The 16,807-nt window shown below is 41.6% G+C and overlaps 2 protein-coding genes across 2 annotated transcripts; both read left to right on the top strand.

The window, feature by feature from the left end:
• The first annotated feature begins 1,373 nt into the window (after positions 1–1,373).
• Positions 1,374–3,301, top strand: LOC118560515 (olfactory receptor 486-like). The gene has a single exon (XM_036131551.1). The coding sequence runs from the start codon at positions 1,906–1,908 to the stop codon at positions 2,827–2,829; it is 924 nt and encodes a 307-aa protein (XP_035987444.1). The 5' UTR covers positions 1,374–1,905; the 3' UTR covers positions 2,830–3,301.
• Positions 3,302–13,989: 10,688 nt separating this feature from the next.
• Positions 13,990–15,734, top strand: LOC105923201 (olfactory receptor 10J5-like). The gene has a single exon (XM_012859096.3). The coding sequence runs from the start codon at positions 14,454–14,456 to the stop codon at positions 15,375–15,377; it is 924 nt and encodes a 307-aa protein (XP_012714550.2). The 5' UTR covers positions 13,990–14,453; the 3' UTR covers positions 15,378–15,734.
• Positions 15,735–16,807: the final 1,073 nt, after the last annotated feature.

Below are 16,807 nucleotides of genomic sequence, written 5' to 3'. Positions count from 1 at the left end.
ACAGTGGATGCTTTGAGGATAGGACTTCATCCAGCATAATGGCAGACGGAGACACTTTTTCGGGAATATTTAGAGCAGGGGTGAGTTTAACTTTTCTTTTTAAAGTATTTTTATTCTGTAAATATTGTGTTAGCTTTAATAAAATGATTGTAAGTGGAAATAAATCCGGGGCGTGTGTGCTGGAACGTCAGAAAAAAAGTTAAATAAAAACTTGGTGCCGATTTTAATTATAACATGGCAGACACATTTATCATGCTCAGGGACCACAGCCTATGAGAAAGCAATAAATGCTGGTGTCTAAAAACGGATTGGCTTGTCTTGTGTCATGTGACACAAATCAGTTGCGTGATTAAGGGGATGCTGGTGTTTTATGTGTATGCGGGCGCGTGCGTATGTGATGGGTAGTGGTATTGTGAGTATTGCCTGATGCCCCCGACCAATTTGAAATGCGTTCCGCGGTCCATGGATCACCAGAGTCTGTGAATCCACCTGGATGGTCTCTGCTTCAGAAAGGTTTCAGGTTGTGGAGGTTTAGCCGATCTGAGCATCTCTTTCTGTCTCTGGCTCCACGCTGAGGCACCTATGCACCTGAAAACCCTCAGGATCCTGTTGTGGATGTTGTGTGTAATGTTACTGCAATTTAATACAAAATATGTTCTAATTTTATTTCCATAACCTTTTTTATGATGGTTGAGTTGTAACTGCAACTGAAATTAATAAAAATTTTTTGAAGATTGGCGGTGCGTCAACCCGGCTGGGAAGAGTTTGGGATCCGCTGATCTAGAGATAGATTAAGGTAATGTGCAATCTTTACGCAAAGAGCAGTGCCTCCCATTTCAAGTACGCACAGGGTCTCGGACACTACCTGCGACAGTCCTGCTTGCAACTGAAAAGAATCCACTAAATTCTTGTTAAACAAATATCTTAATGGGGCCCTTTCTAATCTAGAAAGGGCATTTGTTTTTTTAGAAAGGGGTCTGTGAATATCTTGTTTCAACTCTTTGCTAATAAAGATTTCTCTGTTCATTCATCTGTAGTTGATAAAAGTATCAGATAAATACTCAAAGTAAATGAGGATATTGTTAAAAATTACAGAACTTCCTTGCAGGAAAAAGGCCCTTTTACAGTTTACTTTTGACTAAAGTCTGATTCATCTTGTTGGTGCTCGTTTTTTACTCTGCTCAGAGTGTGCGTTCTTGTACTTGCAGCTGAGCGAAAACACTTTTTGCTGATTTTACTGGTAAAGTTAGGTTAACACTATGGTGTCAGTTAGGGTTAGGCCATTGAAAGGCTTTAAAATGAATGGAAGACATGGCATGGTCCTCACTACGTACCTTAGACCAGGATGTGTGTGTGGGCGTGTGTGTGTTTATCAGCTGAGCGCAGCATCCTTCGTATGAAGAGTTTAAAAGAAGCAGAAGCGGAGCAGGAGCCAGAGTTTTCTTGCTGTTGGACACATGTGAAGCTCCTGTAACTTTGGGCTCAGTCTCCAGATAACGTGAGGCTCTCTGTGGTTGTCTGTTTTTGTAACTCCATGTTTCTCAGAAATCGTTTTCTACTTGTTTTACAGCAGCAGCTCAGTTCTTTTACCCAGAGAAAACTGACTCGCATTGATGATTCATGTTTAATAGCTGGAATATTTTCCTCTTTGTGTCGACATGAGTTGTGCTCATAAACTAACTGTCTCTCTGGAAGCAGGCTGCGTATCTAAATGTGTATCTGTGGTTTATCCTAAGGTTAACGTCTATGCTGTTTAACTGGATCTTAACTTATGCATGGCCACAGTAGCAGTGTGCTGGAGTTCTCCCATTGTGCCCAGTCAGAGTTCTCCTGGTTCCTGCTGATCTGCTCCTACAGGGACAGCTTCCATCCTTCATCTAATAAAATCTGTTTGTGTTGACAGTAATGAACATTTCTCAGGTGTCACATTTCACCCTAAGTGCCTACTTTGATATTGGCCTGTTTAAGTACTTGGTTTTCCTTTTCCTCATGTGTGTTTATATCGTCATCATATCTTCTAATGTCCTGCTGATCGTGGTGGTCTGTGTGAACAGGAGCTTACATGAACCTATGTACATGTTTCTGTGCAGCCTGTTTGTGAATGAACTGTACGGCAGCTCAGGCTTGTTCCCCTTCCTGCTGGTCCAGATCCTCTCTGATGTTCACACGGTTTCTGTTCCTCTCTGCTTCCTGCAGATCTTCTGCCTCTATATGTATGGAAATGTGGAGTTTTATAACTTGGCTGCCATGTCTTATGACAGATATCTGGCCATCTGTCATCCTCTGCATTACAACACACAGATGCAGATGAACACAGTTATCAGGCTGGTTGTGTTATCATGGTTTCTTCCTCTGCTGAACATGATTGTGGTGATTTCCCTGAATGCATCCTCTAGGTTGTGTGGGAACATCATCGACAGAGTTGTCTGCGCCAACTATTATGTTGTGAAGTTGTCCTGCAGCAATGTAACAGCCAGCAACATCTATGGACTGGTCTACACTTTCTCTGTGCTTGTCATCCTCGCTGCACTCATCCTCTACACATATGTGAAAATACTGCAGGTGTGTTTTTCTGGATCCAAGGAGACCCGGCAGAAAGCCATCAGCACCTGCACACCCCACCTGGTCTCCCTGCTGAACTTCTCTTTTGGCTCTTTCTTTTCTGTTTTACAGAGCAGGTTCGACATGAGCAGAGTTCCCAACATCCTTCGTATTATTTTATCCATATACTTTGTTGTCTGTCAGCCACTTTTGAACCCTCTGTTGTATGGACTCAAGCTGAACAAGATCCAAATCATATGCAGAAGTCTTTTCTTTAATAAAAAATGATTTGCTTTCGTAGAAGTATCCAGTTTATCCTGAGAGCTCCAAGGTAAAAAGAAAACACTATACTGCAGGTGTATCATTTTCTTGTATATTCTAATAGGACTTAAGTATAGGATTATTCAAAAAAAGTTGTCTATATTACATGTTGAAAATAAACAATTGAAATATTTAAAGATCAGGTCTTTACATTTTTTTAACTTTAAAATATTACATTTTATTAAGAGTTAATTCAATAATTGAAACAAGTCAATGTAAAGTAACTGTTCTCAGGCCACTTTTATTTAACATTCAAGCGATTATTGTAGTTCAGATTACAGAGTACTACTGCAGGTCCTACCAAATGTATGCTGACGACAAAATTTATATCTTTTATCACCACATGACCCTAGTCCACTGCATTGACGGAGTCAGTGTTCATCATTTCAATCTGTAAAACTCACACGGAAAGAAAAAGTTAGAAGATTGTTATTGATACAATTATTTTAAGACTTTGGCGCTCAGACCTCGGCAGGAAACATTAGCGCTAAATTTTACTTTAATATGCATAAGCAGGTGTATGAGAACAGGGATGTCCCCCCCCCCCCCCAAAAAAAACCCCAAAACAAACACAACTGGTCGTAGAAAAGTCTGGAAGAAATTTTAGGTGAGTGGTGAGCTCTGGCTGTTAAAGCAGGAATAATTAATTTTGGTGATAACAGCAATTATGATCTTTTTGTTTGTGTGTTGTGCTGTGCCTATCTTGAAAAAGGTGGATTTTGGGGACGATTTATAGATGGATGACATCAGTCCGCAGCGATCCAAAAGGCTGACTGCACGGCGGCCTGGACATATCCATGGACTCATGCATATACCAAAGAGTTCATGGATGGTGGGAAAGAAGGTGGAAAGAAGCCCTGTGGCTGGGAAGGATTTATTTGCCACATGTCCATTTAGTTATTTAATCAAGTGAATGAACTGTCATGATTAACCAGGTTAACACTTTTTAAGTTTAAGTTAATTTTTTAACTAATAATAGATGGATAAAGACAGATGGCCGGATAGTATAACCCATCATAACAATCAGCATTAACACTACGAACCAGTATATGAGCAGGTATATTTACATATATGTATATGTATTTTAATTTTGTTGAATTTTGCTTGTTATATCATTCATGGTTTCTTTTCTTTCATTTTTCCAGAATGGGAAGTGTTGGATTTCATTGTGATTACCAGTGGCTGGTTTCCAATGTATTCCAGTCTGTGGGAACTGGGGTCCATGTAGTAGTTTTTGCCCTGGATGAATATGTTGTGCTATATTATGACCATGATCATGAAAATCATTGAGGTCAGATTGACTTCTGACCACACAGCTACAAAGGAGAGCGAGTCAGCGGGGACAGCCCTTCTCCCAGCAGGGGTCCCCTGCTCCTATAAAACTTTCATCCCACAGACAAAGCCTCCCTCTCTTCAGACTTCACTTCAGACTCCAAGCTGCTCAAATCACCTCCCCTGGAGCAGAACAGGAAAGAGCTACTTTGGACCATGGGCCCTGGCCGGGCCTGACCGACACCCGAACTAACACCTGGGAGAAACTTCTCGTCGCCCAGAGAACATGTCCGGGCAAATCAGAGTTAAGTCTGCTGTTTTAACCTTATCATCAGTAGCAGGAGGAAGAATCCTGCCTGCCAAAAACAGCTTTGTTTTATTTCTTCTTAGCCTTTACAGGGAAGTGAAACCCAGATGGAGTTGAAAAGTCAGCAGAAGGACCCATATTGAATGCTCAGGAAAACCTGCTTAAATCGGACTGCATTCAGGACAGGGATTGGGCAGAGACCAGGCCTCTGACCACTCCACATGTTGCTGCTGTTAAGCCATCAGCCGCTGGTGAACGAGCAACGGTTCCCCTTTTACTGCCTTCCTCGGATGACCAAAGTGGACTGGACTCACACGAGGCAAAAGACAGGTTTGGCAGAGAGACCCAAAAGGGAAAGTTAAATGGTTCATTTGGGAAATGTTTGTAAACCGTTTGCACACGGTGTCTTTGAACAAAGGGGCTAACGGAAGTAGCTCATTGCTAGCATTCGGTACCATGTCATTGCCGAGTGTGTTTTATGGTTATAACAAAGGTTATCTCCACAAGGGTTTCATACATTGATGGGACATTAATGTTTACGTTATCCAGCCCACTCGTTATGACCAAAATAAAGCTAAAGCTTTTATTTGTTAGTGCCGAATGCCCGCTAGCCAAAATGTAATTAGCTCCTGTTAACATTCTGTTCCGGTAATTCAAAAGGAGCTTGTTTTAAAGCATAAAGCGTAACTGTTCTGCTCTGCCATCCTTCGATGGTGCTATGAGCCTTATTCCCGCATTAATATCGAATATTAATGTCGGTTTAAAGGCAATTTTCATAACTTTAGACTTTAACTGATTTAGCGACCGATCGGTACAGCAACCCCAGGTGCCTGTAGGGAGAATCACATTAATATGATCGGCCATAAGATAATCATTTTACTGAGCAAATCATTCCTCAAAATATTATTCCCTCAAATAATGTTTTGTGTAACTCAGGATTTGCATGGTGAATGGGTTTAAACATATGCCATGTTTTTACTCCATTCCATGCTTGTTGTAATCAGATCTGCAGTGAACAAGGATTCACTGAATTATTCTGATGATGATCAACCACTTTTGTTTTGTCTTTTGTTTGTTCTGCATGTAAATAGTTCCTTAGCTTAGCTTCTTTTTATCTTAATTTTGCTTAGTAGTTTAGTTAAGTTTGACTAGCCTAATAGAGAGGATTTGTTAATCGAAATATTGTGTTAATTCAGATAAACCACATTACATAGTGATGTTCTCTGGATGTTCATTTTATTTCTGTTATTAAATTCTTGAACTTGAAGAGAAGTTGTCACTCCTTTATTCTATGTGTGTGCAGGGTTTGCTGTTAAAAGATCACTAGTGCTCGAATTCATCCCTTTCAACCATTGTCTTGATATCAGCTTAAGAGCTGATTATCACCAGACAATACTTAACAGAGAGTTATTTATGAAACATTAAATAATTTTGAATCGTGTATAATTGCACAACAAATACATAAATAACGGCAGCAAGGGGTTTTTCGACTTTATATAAATTGGAAGGCCGCCAGGGGAAATAAATAAATGGTTAGTATGTTTATGTGTTTATTATTCATTTTATTCTGCATTTATTGACAGACAGTTATTAACTTTGGTTTAGTAATCAGTACAAGTATTTTGAATTTATTTACATTATTCTATTATTCAATATTTACATTATTCCATTTTTCTTATAGTTTCTATGTGTGATTTTTGCTAATTCAGTACTACAATGCAACAATTTACTGTTTACCATTTTAAGTCTATGTATAACCGTGTTTCAATCTGAAAAACTCACACGGAAAGAAGAGACAATTAGAAGAATTTATTGATACAATATTTTAAGACTTTGGCGCTCAGGACTCGGCAGGAAACATTCACGCTGAATTATACTTCAATATGCATAAGCAGGTGTATTAAAATAGAAATGATCCCCCAGGCCTGAAACTGGTGGTGGAGTGGAGATAGAAGAAGTTTTCTTCAGTCCATATGATGATTTGTTTAAGCTAGATGTCCAATTTGATAAACACAGGTTTGCATGACTGTCCATGATGAGAAAGCTTGAAGCGACTGTGGAGAGAAAAAACTCCCCTTTGGGAAGAAACCTCTGGCAGAACCAGGCTCAACATGGCGGTCTTCTGCCAGACCGATTGAGATATGACAGCAAATTCTGTCCAGGAGGAATTACACTCTAATACGAACAAGGGTGTAGGAGCACATAGGAAAGCCAGATGGAGCTGCTATGATGGTGGAGAAGGGGATGGAGGTGAGTTGAATCCAGTCATCAGAGTCCAGATCAGACATCGCACAGGGACTGCTTGCTTGCTGGGTAGAAGCTGAGCTGGAATTAAAGTTCTTTTAAGACGGATCCAGGACGCTGATTGGCTTCGAGGAGGAGCAGTTCAAAGCTGATTGGCTTGCGTCGGAGGCGAATGAGTCCCTGATTGATGGAGGTAAGCAATGAGTTTCTTCAGTCTGAATTTCCGCTTTAGCTCCATTTCAATCTGAAAAACTCACACGGAAAGAAGAGACAATTAGAGAAAAGGATTGATAAAATATTTTAAAACTTTGGCGCTCAGACCTCGGCAGGAAACATTCACGCTGAATTATACTTCAATATGCATAAGCAGGTGTATGAGAATAGGAATGATCTCCCAAAAATTGCCGAGGTCTGAGCATCTGTATGCTCATAAGGTAGGGTGACTAATAGTGAAGGATAACAGGATGAGTAATTGAACTGCCTACAAGGTTTGCAAACAGCTTACCGAGTCAGGCCGTGGTTATGAAGGCCTGCGAGCAGGCCGTTGCAGTGAAGGCTTACCCAGAGTACAGCGAGATGAATGGGAGACAATGATTAGGTGAATGATAGGGTAAAAGGTGAAGTGATCAGGAATGCTTTAATGAATGATTTCATGCAGAATATGTCTTGCAGATGCTTTCTTGCGGAAGATGACTTTGCGGATGCTTTCCTGCGGATGCTTTCTTGCAGATGCTTTCTTGCGGATGATGCACATAGATAAATGAGTGATCATGAAGAGATGCAAGACAGGTGATAGGACACATGACAGGATGCATGATAGGACGAACACAGGTCTGCAAATAATATGAATGAGTTTTGAACCACCACCAGTATTTGTAGTTGAATTACCTTAAAGCTGATAGGGCATTGAGCATGAAAGGACCCATGTATGCCCAGAAATCAGAGAGCTTGAATTGATAACAAAACAGGGCCGTTGCCATGAAGACTTACCAAAGTTCTGTGGGATGATGATGATGATGATGATGATGATGATGATGATGATGATGTGAATGGTGAGGTGCTTAGGAATGTTTATGATGATTTCTTGCTAATGCGAATGATTCTTGCAGATACGAATGATTCTTGCGGATGCTTTCTTGCGGATGATGCACATAGATAAACGAGTGATCATGATGAGAAGGACACATGACAAGATGCATTACAGGATGCATGACGAATGCATGAAGGGACGCATGACAAGACGCAGCAAGACGAGTGATCATGACGAGATGCAAGACAGATGACAGGACACATGACGGGATGCATAACAGGATGCATGACAGAATGCATGAAAGGACGAATGACATGACGCAAGACCAGACGCGACCAGACGCACAAGAAATGCATGACAGAATGTCTTAAAAATACGAAAAGAATGCATGAAAGGGTACGCAAGAGAATGCATGATAGGAAGAACACAGGTCTGCAAATAAAATGAATGAGTTTTGAACCACGATCAGTATTTGTACTTTGTACTTAAAATTTAGAGGGCATTGAGCAGCTAAAATGAATGGATCCTCAGAATGATATGCGAGGTATGATGATGACCATGGCCCATTTGTTGGAGTGATCAGGAATCTGAGAACCAACAATTATAAAGAACTCCCCCAAAACCTACGGATGGCAGCATCCGTAAAATTTTTAAACATATTTACGACAGAACACATTATAGAAATATATTTCCGATCCAGGCGAGAAGCAGACCAGACTAGAAGTTCAGAACGGCAGCTCTCAACCAGAGTATCCTGTTCAAGAAGGGAAGAAACAAAATTAGTTAACTCGAGCTGCCTAGAAATAAACCTTGCCTCTGGCAATGATGCGTCTGCGAGACTGAGCTGACCGCGCAAGAAGGGCAGCTAACGGAAATACTGATATGGAATGAGACTGATATCTTGTGAATTCGAGAGCTTAACTGCAGGCAGGAAGCCATCATGAAACTAGGTTGAGATCCATACCTAGAACTCAATTTGCAGGCTGACAGGTTTAATTTGAGAAAGAACAACTGGGAATAGTGAAAGAAAGATCTATGAGAGGAAAGTGACCATAAGATGAATGGATGAAGACGGGCAGTTTTCATCCATTCCTGCGTCTTGATCCTGCGTCTTGATCACTCGTTTATCCTCCTGGGATGGTGGTAAAGTCAAAACTAATGATGTTTCAGTAAAACAGTTTAACTAGAACAGTCAAAGGCAATCCTAAACAAATGTGTTTTAATCTTCATTTAAAAGAACTCAGGCTTTCTGCACATTTAGAGTTTTCTGGAAGTTTGCTCCAGATCAGCGGAGGAACTAAATGCTGCTTCTCCATATTTAGTTCGTATTCTAGGTATGCAGAGCAGGCTGGAGCCAGAAGACCTTAGTGGTCTCAGACTGCAGCAAACCCCCCCCCTCAGTCCAGATGTCCCGTTCCTGGATTTCCTGGATTTCACCAACAATATGAAAGAAGGTTTTAAGATTGGCTTACAGCTGACATCTTCTCCAGACAGCCAACTTGATAACCGACCTCCTAACCTATCTCCTCTACATATCAAGGATGATAAACGTGCCTGTGCTCAGGAACTTCAGATCACTTCTTTGTGGTACCCGAGAGGTAACTTTTTTTTAATACTTTCTTTAAAAGGGGTAAAACACCTTTTATATGGTTTCCTAATTAAAAGGTTCTTTGATCTGTGATCCACCTACTAAATGTTTCTGAGAGATGACGCTTTTGATTGATTCGTCATGCCTGCTTAAGACTGAAGGGGGAGCTGTCGGTTGCCTCATTCCTGCTGTGTTTGCCTGAATGGAAGCATCGGGCCTGAGCTGCTTTTATTCATGTTACCCATTTTTAGGCTGCAACACAGCAGCGTCTTATGAGCAGCTGCGCGCCAGGACACCCGTAAAATGAAACAAATAATTATTTTGATCCAAACACAAAACCATGTTAAAGTAAAGAAATTGCTGCTACAAAGACAGGAAAGCAGTTTTCTAAGAAGATGAGGCCAGAGAAAGGGAATTTTGTGAGAGCTTTTTGTGAAGTTTACTAAAGTTATTTTTCAGTTTCACATGGAGAAGAATGTGATATGAACCAACACTGTAGAAGCACAAGAAACACAGCTGAAACTTTTCTGCCAAACTATGAACTCGTTTTTACTCAATGCCAAGAATACCTGCAAGACACACAAGGTTTAGAAGCCCTTAAACAATATTTAACGTTACGCAAAAGTTAAATAACATGTTTCTAATGAGCTTTAAAAAAGTGTTGATCTTTAAAAGTTAGTGGCGATTTTTCTGATAGAACAATTCTGAAATACTTTTTTAAAGCTTAATATCCCTTCCATCCATGTTCTATCTATTAATCTATCTAGAGCAGGGAGTGGCCACTAGGGGTTGCGCGAGATGAAAAATGTAATGGCAGTCTGACAGTGTTTTTTTCCCCACACCCCCAAGACCAGCAAATAAACATTTCTTTGTAAAGATTAAAATCAAAAACTGTAAATTTAATCAATAAATAAAAATGTATCTGTAATGAACAGGAGTCGGACCCAAAAACTACCCGAAAACAGGTCAGTGGCGTTTAGAGGTTTGTTTATTTTAAGGAGAGGGGAAGTGTGGCTCTCGGGACGCGCTGCTTGCATCTAACCGGCCGGCAATCTCCTGGAGACAAGGGAACAGGTTAGTGACCAGCGGGGTAGATGTGAGAAATCAGCAAAGCTGAATCACTAACCTGATTGCGGGCTGGATTGTTCGGGGAAGGTGGTTCTGGAGATGAGAGGCGTCCGCAGGCAGTTGAGGCCGACAGGCAGAGTCCGTATGGGGTTATCCAGAAATCCAATGACAGTCCAGGTTCGTTAACGTTGGGGCCAAAGATCCAACAGCAGGGATATCCAAGGTCGGGTTCAGGTTCGGTCCAGGTTTGGCACACGGGGAGACAGTCCAGGGGGAAGGGTTTCCAGAAAGACAGGTATCGGACAGACAGGACCAGAGAGGGCTTCGGCAGTCTCGGGAAAACAGAAGACTGGTCAGGTCGGCAACAGACAGGCAGGAATAAACTAACAGGCTGGAAGGTGCTCGGCAAAAGGCTAGAGACGTTCTGGCACTGGAGACTGAGACTGACGGGGCTTTTATGCAGCTGGAGCCAGGTGGAGCCAGGTGGAGCCAGGTGGAGCCAGGTGGAGCCAGTAACGGTAAATTGCAGAGAGGTGGAGACTGAGCAGGTGAGTAAAAAGGGGAAACAGATCAGCTCCAGTGCCAAAATCATTACAGTATCGTAATGATCCGTATTAGACTTTATTGCTAAGTGCTGTTGCACACTTGTTTCGTTAAGTTAGGTTTCTTTGGGGTTATACCGGAAGAAATGTGTGGCTTCCGGGGGGAGGAGTGGTGGTTCGGGGGACTTTCCGGGTACTCTGTGAAAACTGTTCTATTCATCCTAAAATAAAGTGTTAGCAGCAAAACCTCGGTCTGGTGCTTGGGTGTCATAATGGAACGTTACAGTATTCACACAAAAAATCATTTATTTAGAAGAAATCTTCTTCTACGCTTCATTTTAAGATGAAATATCTGCATTATGCTGTTTATGCACACATGGCTTGTGTCCTCTACTTCATTAATTCTGGCAAATATGCTCAATTGGCTGAAATCAGGGAATCTGTCATGCTGGTGAGACATCCAAGGTGAAAGTTAGTGATGAAGGAGGAGAGAAACCAAGAGAGAGAGGAATCGGAGGCAAAAGAGGAGATAATTGCAAAGGATCCGGGAGAAGAAAACGAGCAAAAATCCCAAAACGTCTCTCTCTCTCTCCTGACTTTACGTCGTTTACATCAGCAGAGGAAAAATAGAATTCAGGGCGAAAGTTTTATTTACAAGATTAAACCGAGTGATGGTCTCTCTATCGATCGCGCAGCGCCTACAAACAGCGCTGCTCATGATGCCGTCATTGAACCGGTGACAAGCACTGATGCGTATGACACGCCCACACCGCTGCAGCCTCAGTTGCTGCTGGGGGTGGGGGGGGATTTGTGCTAGACGTGGTTTCTTGACTATGTTTACGCACATATCTGTAATATTTTCATTGTGATTCTGACAGGTGCAGTTAATTTTAAAGATGCAGTTTTAGCGCGTATTCAGACAGGAACAGGGAAACCGGAGGTGGAGCTGAGGTGTGTTTACCTGCTGAAGGTGAACCACTGTGAAACAATCAGAAAATAACTTTTTAATAACAGCTTTATGGAGCGGTCTGTTATTCTTACTCCGTGCTGCTCTACCAAAGTGTCTCTCTCTCTGTGTCGCTCTTCATCAGACATAAATCAAATGAAACTTTGTGTTTCTATTTTGTTGCGTAAAATTGTGAGTCAGACTTAGATTTAGAAGCTGGTATATGAAATAAACAAAGTAAGAACGCACAGGTAGCTCACCACACGGGCCGCGGAACCGGTAGGGCCGGTAGGGCCACGACCTACTTTTGATGATCAAACATGTAAAATAATATATATAAATAAAACAAAATTATTCTATGTCTATTCTATTAGTCTATGGCAGCAGCATCATTCTCCAATGAGAAAGCGATAAATCATCCCATCTAAAAATGTATTGGCTGATTGTGTCATGTGATGTAAACAAAGGTTTTCCCGCACAGTTGCAAGCCACCTCTGCGCTGCTTATGACCGCTACTTCGTTTGCTTCGTTAGCTTAGTTAGCTTTAAGGCTGTGTCCACTGCAAGTGCTGAGAGGTGTTTTGTCGTCCCTCCATCGTATCAAGACCTATGTGAGATCAACAATGACCCAGAAAAGACTAAATAGCTTGATGTGCGCCCACACACACAGGGATCTTTTGACCACAGTGGATGCTTTGAGGATAGCCAGGGACTTCATCCAGCATAATGACAGACGGAGACACTTTTTCGGGAATATTTAGAGCAGGGGTGAGATTGACTTTCCTTTTTAAAGTATTTTTATTCTGTAAATATTGTGTTACCTTTAATATAATGATTGTAAGTGGAAATAAATCCAGGGCATGTGTGCTGGAACGTCAGAAAAAAAGTTAAATAAAAATTCGGTGCCGATTTTAATTATAACATGGCAGACACATTTATCATGCTCAGGGACCACAGCCTATGAGAAAGCAATAAATGCTGGTGTCTAAAAACAGATTGGCTTGTCTTGTGTCATGTGAACGCAAATCAGTTGCGTGATTAAGGGGATGCTGGTGTTTTATGTGTATGCGGGCGCGTGCGTATGTGATGGGTAGTGGTATTGTGAGTATTGCCTGATGGGCCCGAACAATTTGAAATGCGTTCCGCGGTCCATGGATCACCAGAGTCTGTGAATCCACCTGGATGGTCTCTGCTTCAGAAAGGTTTCAGGTTGTGGAGGTGAGCATCTCTTTCTGTTTCTGGCTCCACGCTGAGGCACCTATGCACCTGAAAACCCTCAGGATCCTGTTGTGGATGTTGTGTGTAATGTTACTGCAATTTAATACAAAATATGTTCTAATTTTATTTCCATAACCTTTTTTCTGATGGTTGAGTTGTAACTGCAACTGAAATTAATAATTTTTTTTGAATATTGGCGGTGCGTCAACCCGGCTGGGAAGAGTTTGGGATCCGCTGATCTAGAGATAGATTAAGGTAATGTGCAATCTTTACGCAAAGAGCAGTGCCTCCCATTTCAAGTACGCACAGGGTCTCGGACACTACCTGCGATAGTCCTGCTTGCAACTGAAAAGAATCCACTAAATTCTTGTTAAACAAATATCTTAATGGGGCCCTTTCTAATCTAGAAAGGGCATTTGTTTTTTAGAAAGGGGTCTATGAATATCTTGTTTCAACTCTTTGCTAATAAAGATTTCTCTGTTCATTCATCTGTAGTTGATAAAAGTATCAGATAAATACTCAAAGTAAATAAGGATATTGTTAAAAATTAGAGCAGAACTCCCTTGCAGGAAAAAGGCCCTTTTACAGTTTACTTTTGATTAAAGTCTGATTCATCTTGTTGGTGCTCGTTTTTTACTCTGCTCAGTGTGTGCGTTCTTGTACTTGCAGCTGAGCGAAAACACTTTTTGCTGATTTTACTGGTAAAGTTAGGTTAACACTATAGTGTCAGTTAGGGTTAGGCCATTGAAAGGCTTGAAGATAAATGGAAGTCTATGGAAGACATGGCATGGTCCTCACTACGTACATTAGACAAGGATGTGTGTGTGGGCGTGTGTGTGTTTATCAGCTGAGCGCAGCATCCTTCGTATGAAGAGTTTAAAAGAAGCAGAAGCGGAGCAGGAGCCAGAGTTTTCTTGCTGTTGGACACATGTGAAGCTCCTGTAACTTTGTGCTCAGTCTCCAGATAACGTGAGGCTCTCTGTGGTTGTCTGTTTTTATAACTCCATGTTTCTCAGAAATTGTTTTCTACTTCTTTTACAGCAGCAGCTCAGTTCCTTTATCCAGAGAAAACTGACTCGCATTGATGATTCATGTTTAATAGCTGGAATATTTTCTTCTTTGTGCCGACATGAGTTGAGCTCATAAACTAACTGTCTCTCTGGAAGCAGGCTGCGTATCTAAATGTGTATCTGTCGTTTATCTTAAAGGTTAACGTCTATGCTGTTTAACTGGATCTTAACTTATGCATTGCCACAGTAGCAGTGTGCTGGAGTTCTCCCATTGTGCCCAGTCAGAGTTCTCCTGGTTCCTGCTGATCTGCTCCTACAGGGACAGCTTCCATCCTTCATCTAATAAAATCTGTTTGTGTTGACGGTAATGAACATTTCTCAGGTGTCACATTTCACCCTAAGTGCCTACTTTGATATTGGCCTGTTTAAGTACTTGGTTTTCCTTTTCCTCATGTGTGTTTATATCGTCATCATATCTTCTAATGTCCTGCTGATCGTGGTGATCTGTGTGAATAGGAGCTTACATGAACCTATGTACATGTTTCTGTGCAGCCTGTTTGTGAATGAACTGTACGGCAGCACATCGTTGTTCCCCTTCCTGCTGGTCCAGATCCTCTCTGATGTTCACACTGTTTCTGTTCCTCTCTGCTTCCTGCAGATCTTCTGCCTCTACATGTATGTAAACGTGGAGTTTTATAACTTGGGCGTCATGTCTTATGACAGATATCTGGCCATCTGTCATCCTCTGCATTACAACACACAGATGTCCTTTAACATGGTTTTCAGGCTGACTGCATTACTGTGGGGTCTCTCTGTAATTGTCATAGTTTTAATGATAACCTTTAACGCCAACTCTGAGCTGTGTGGGAACATCATCGACAGAGTTTTCTGCGCCAACTATTATGTTGTGAAGTTGTCCTGCAGCAATGCAACAGCCAGTAACCTCTATGGACTGGTCTACACTTTCTCTGTGCTCTTTAGTCTCGCTGCATTGATCCTCTACACATATGTGAAGATACTGCAGGTGTGTTTTTCTGGATCCAAGCAGACCCGGCAGAAAGCCATCAGCACCTGCACACCCCACCTGGTCTCCCTGCTGAACTTCTCTTTTGGCTCTTTCTTTGCTGTTTTACAGAGCAGGTTCGACATGAGCAGAGTTCCCAACATCCTTCGTATTATTTTATCCATATACTTCATCACCTGTCAACCCCTTCTGAACCCGCTGCTATATGGACTAAAACTAAATAAGATCCGACTCATATGCAGAAATCTTCTCATTAGTCAGAAATAATCTGCTTTTGGAACTGTATCCCATTTCCTGGGAACCGGAAACTGGACCCGGTTCCAGGTTATTTACCTTAAAGCTCCCAGGACACACAGAGGAGTGGAGGAAGCCACTGTTACCCTTTTTATTTACTGGTGGATTTTACTTCAGCTTTTAATACAATCCAACCCCATATAATATTAAACATGTTCACAAACAGAAAAAAAAATAACCTTTGTTCATTGCCTGTTTTCTGTTATGTGTACTCTTAGCCGGAGTGTCCGAAAAGAAATTTCACCACGGTAACTCGCTGTGTGAGACTAAATGTTTGGGCTTGAGGTGTTTGTATTACGTCTGTTCTGGTCAGCCGATAAAGCAGAGTGTGAGAAGGAGAGCAGGGCTGGGGAGCAGATTAAGGGTAGGGGGGCCTAACCAGGGGTGTGATTACTTTGTCTCTTTTCTGGTTATCAATAAAGTGCTGGAACTTGATGGAATCACAGTTTCCTTTTATTTCTTTTTTTTCTTTCCTTCATACGCAAAAGTATTTATGGGTCAAACTTCCGTTTTTATGCAGGACTTCCATTTCAGCGCTTCCCTGGGCCAACTAATGTCAGCTTGACTGAATTGGTAAACTGCCGTGGCAACATTTCCAAAAGCTGCAGAGCAATTGAAGTGGCAGGTCAGTGCCACATTCTCAAACTATTCATGACTGGTGATATGAAAAAGTGGCCTCATACAACATACGAGGACATTTTAACTATTTTGTGTTGTCACTTGGTGCAGATGGCTCTGCAATGCAAATGTACCAAGGCATACCTCTGCAGTGGAAAAGTTGGCATCAATGACCTGGTATTCATGAAGGCTGGTCCGACGATTACTCTGCATGGATCCTGACTACATCACCCGGGACTACCGAGGTGGCCGGAGTGCGCTTGCGTTGTGGGTTCAAGGGAAGTCCTGCCGATCTTATTCAAAGATTCTTTATTGTTACCACGTGTTACCGTAATTAAATTTCTTACAAGACACTCCGGCTAAGAGTAAATAACAAACAACAGGAAATGAACAATTATATAGTTGTTTTTTTCACATTATAGCGTGCAAAAGACAAAAACATTAAAAAAAGATAAAAAGTTTGCGTCAGAGTCCGAGGGCTTTGATGTCAGACCCTTCGAGAGTGATATGAGCCATGGTGGGAGAGTCAAACCATAACTTAGACAAGTTTATTTTTCATTTTGTATGCACAGAGTGCGTAGAGAACGAAATTTCATACAGCTTAGAAAATCACGGTAAATTGCAGTGTCCATTTTTCACTTCAGCTGTTCAACGGTCTGATGGCATATGTGCAAATGTGCAATATGCACATGTGGTACAGAGTCCATTTTGCATTTTACTGCTTCAGCAGTTCAGAGTCCCTTTTGTGGCTTCAGCAGTTTTGGCAGTTCAACAGTCTGATGGCA

This window comes from Fundulus heteroclitus, unplaced genomic scaffold (assembly GCF_011125445.2).
Source record: "Fundulus heteroclitus isolate FHET01 unplaced genomic scaffold, MU-UCD_Fhet_4.1 scaffold_44, whole genome shotgun sequence".
Classification (NCBI taxonomy): domain Eukaryota; kingdom Metazoa; phylum Chordata; class Actinopteri; order Cyprinodontiformes; family Fundulidae; genus Fundulus; species Fundulus heteroclitus.
This window is presented reverse-complemented; position numbering and strand designations above follow the sequence as displayed.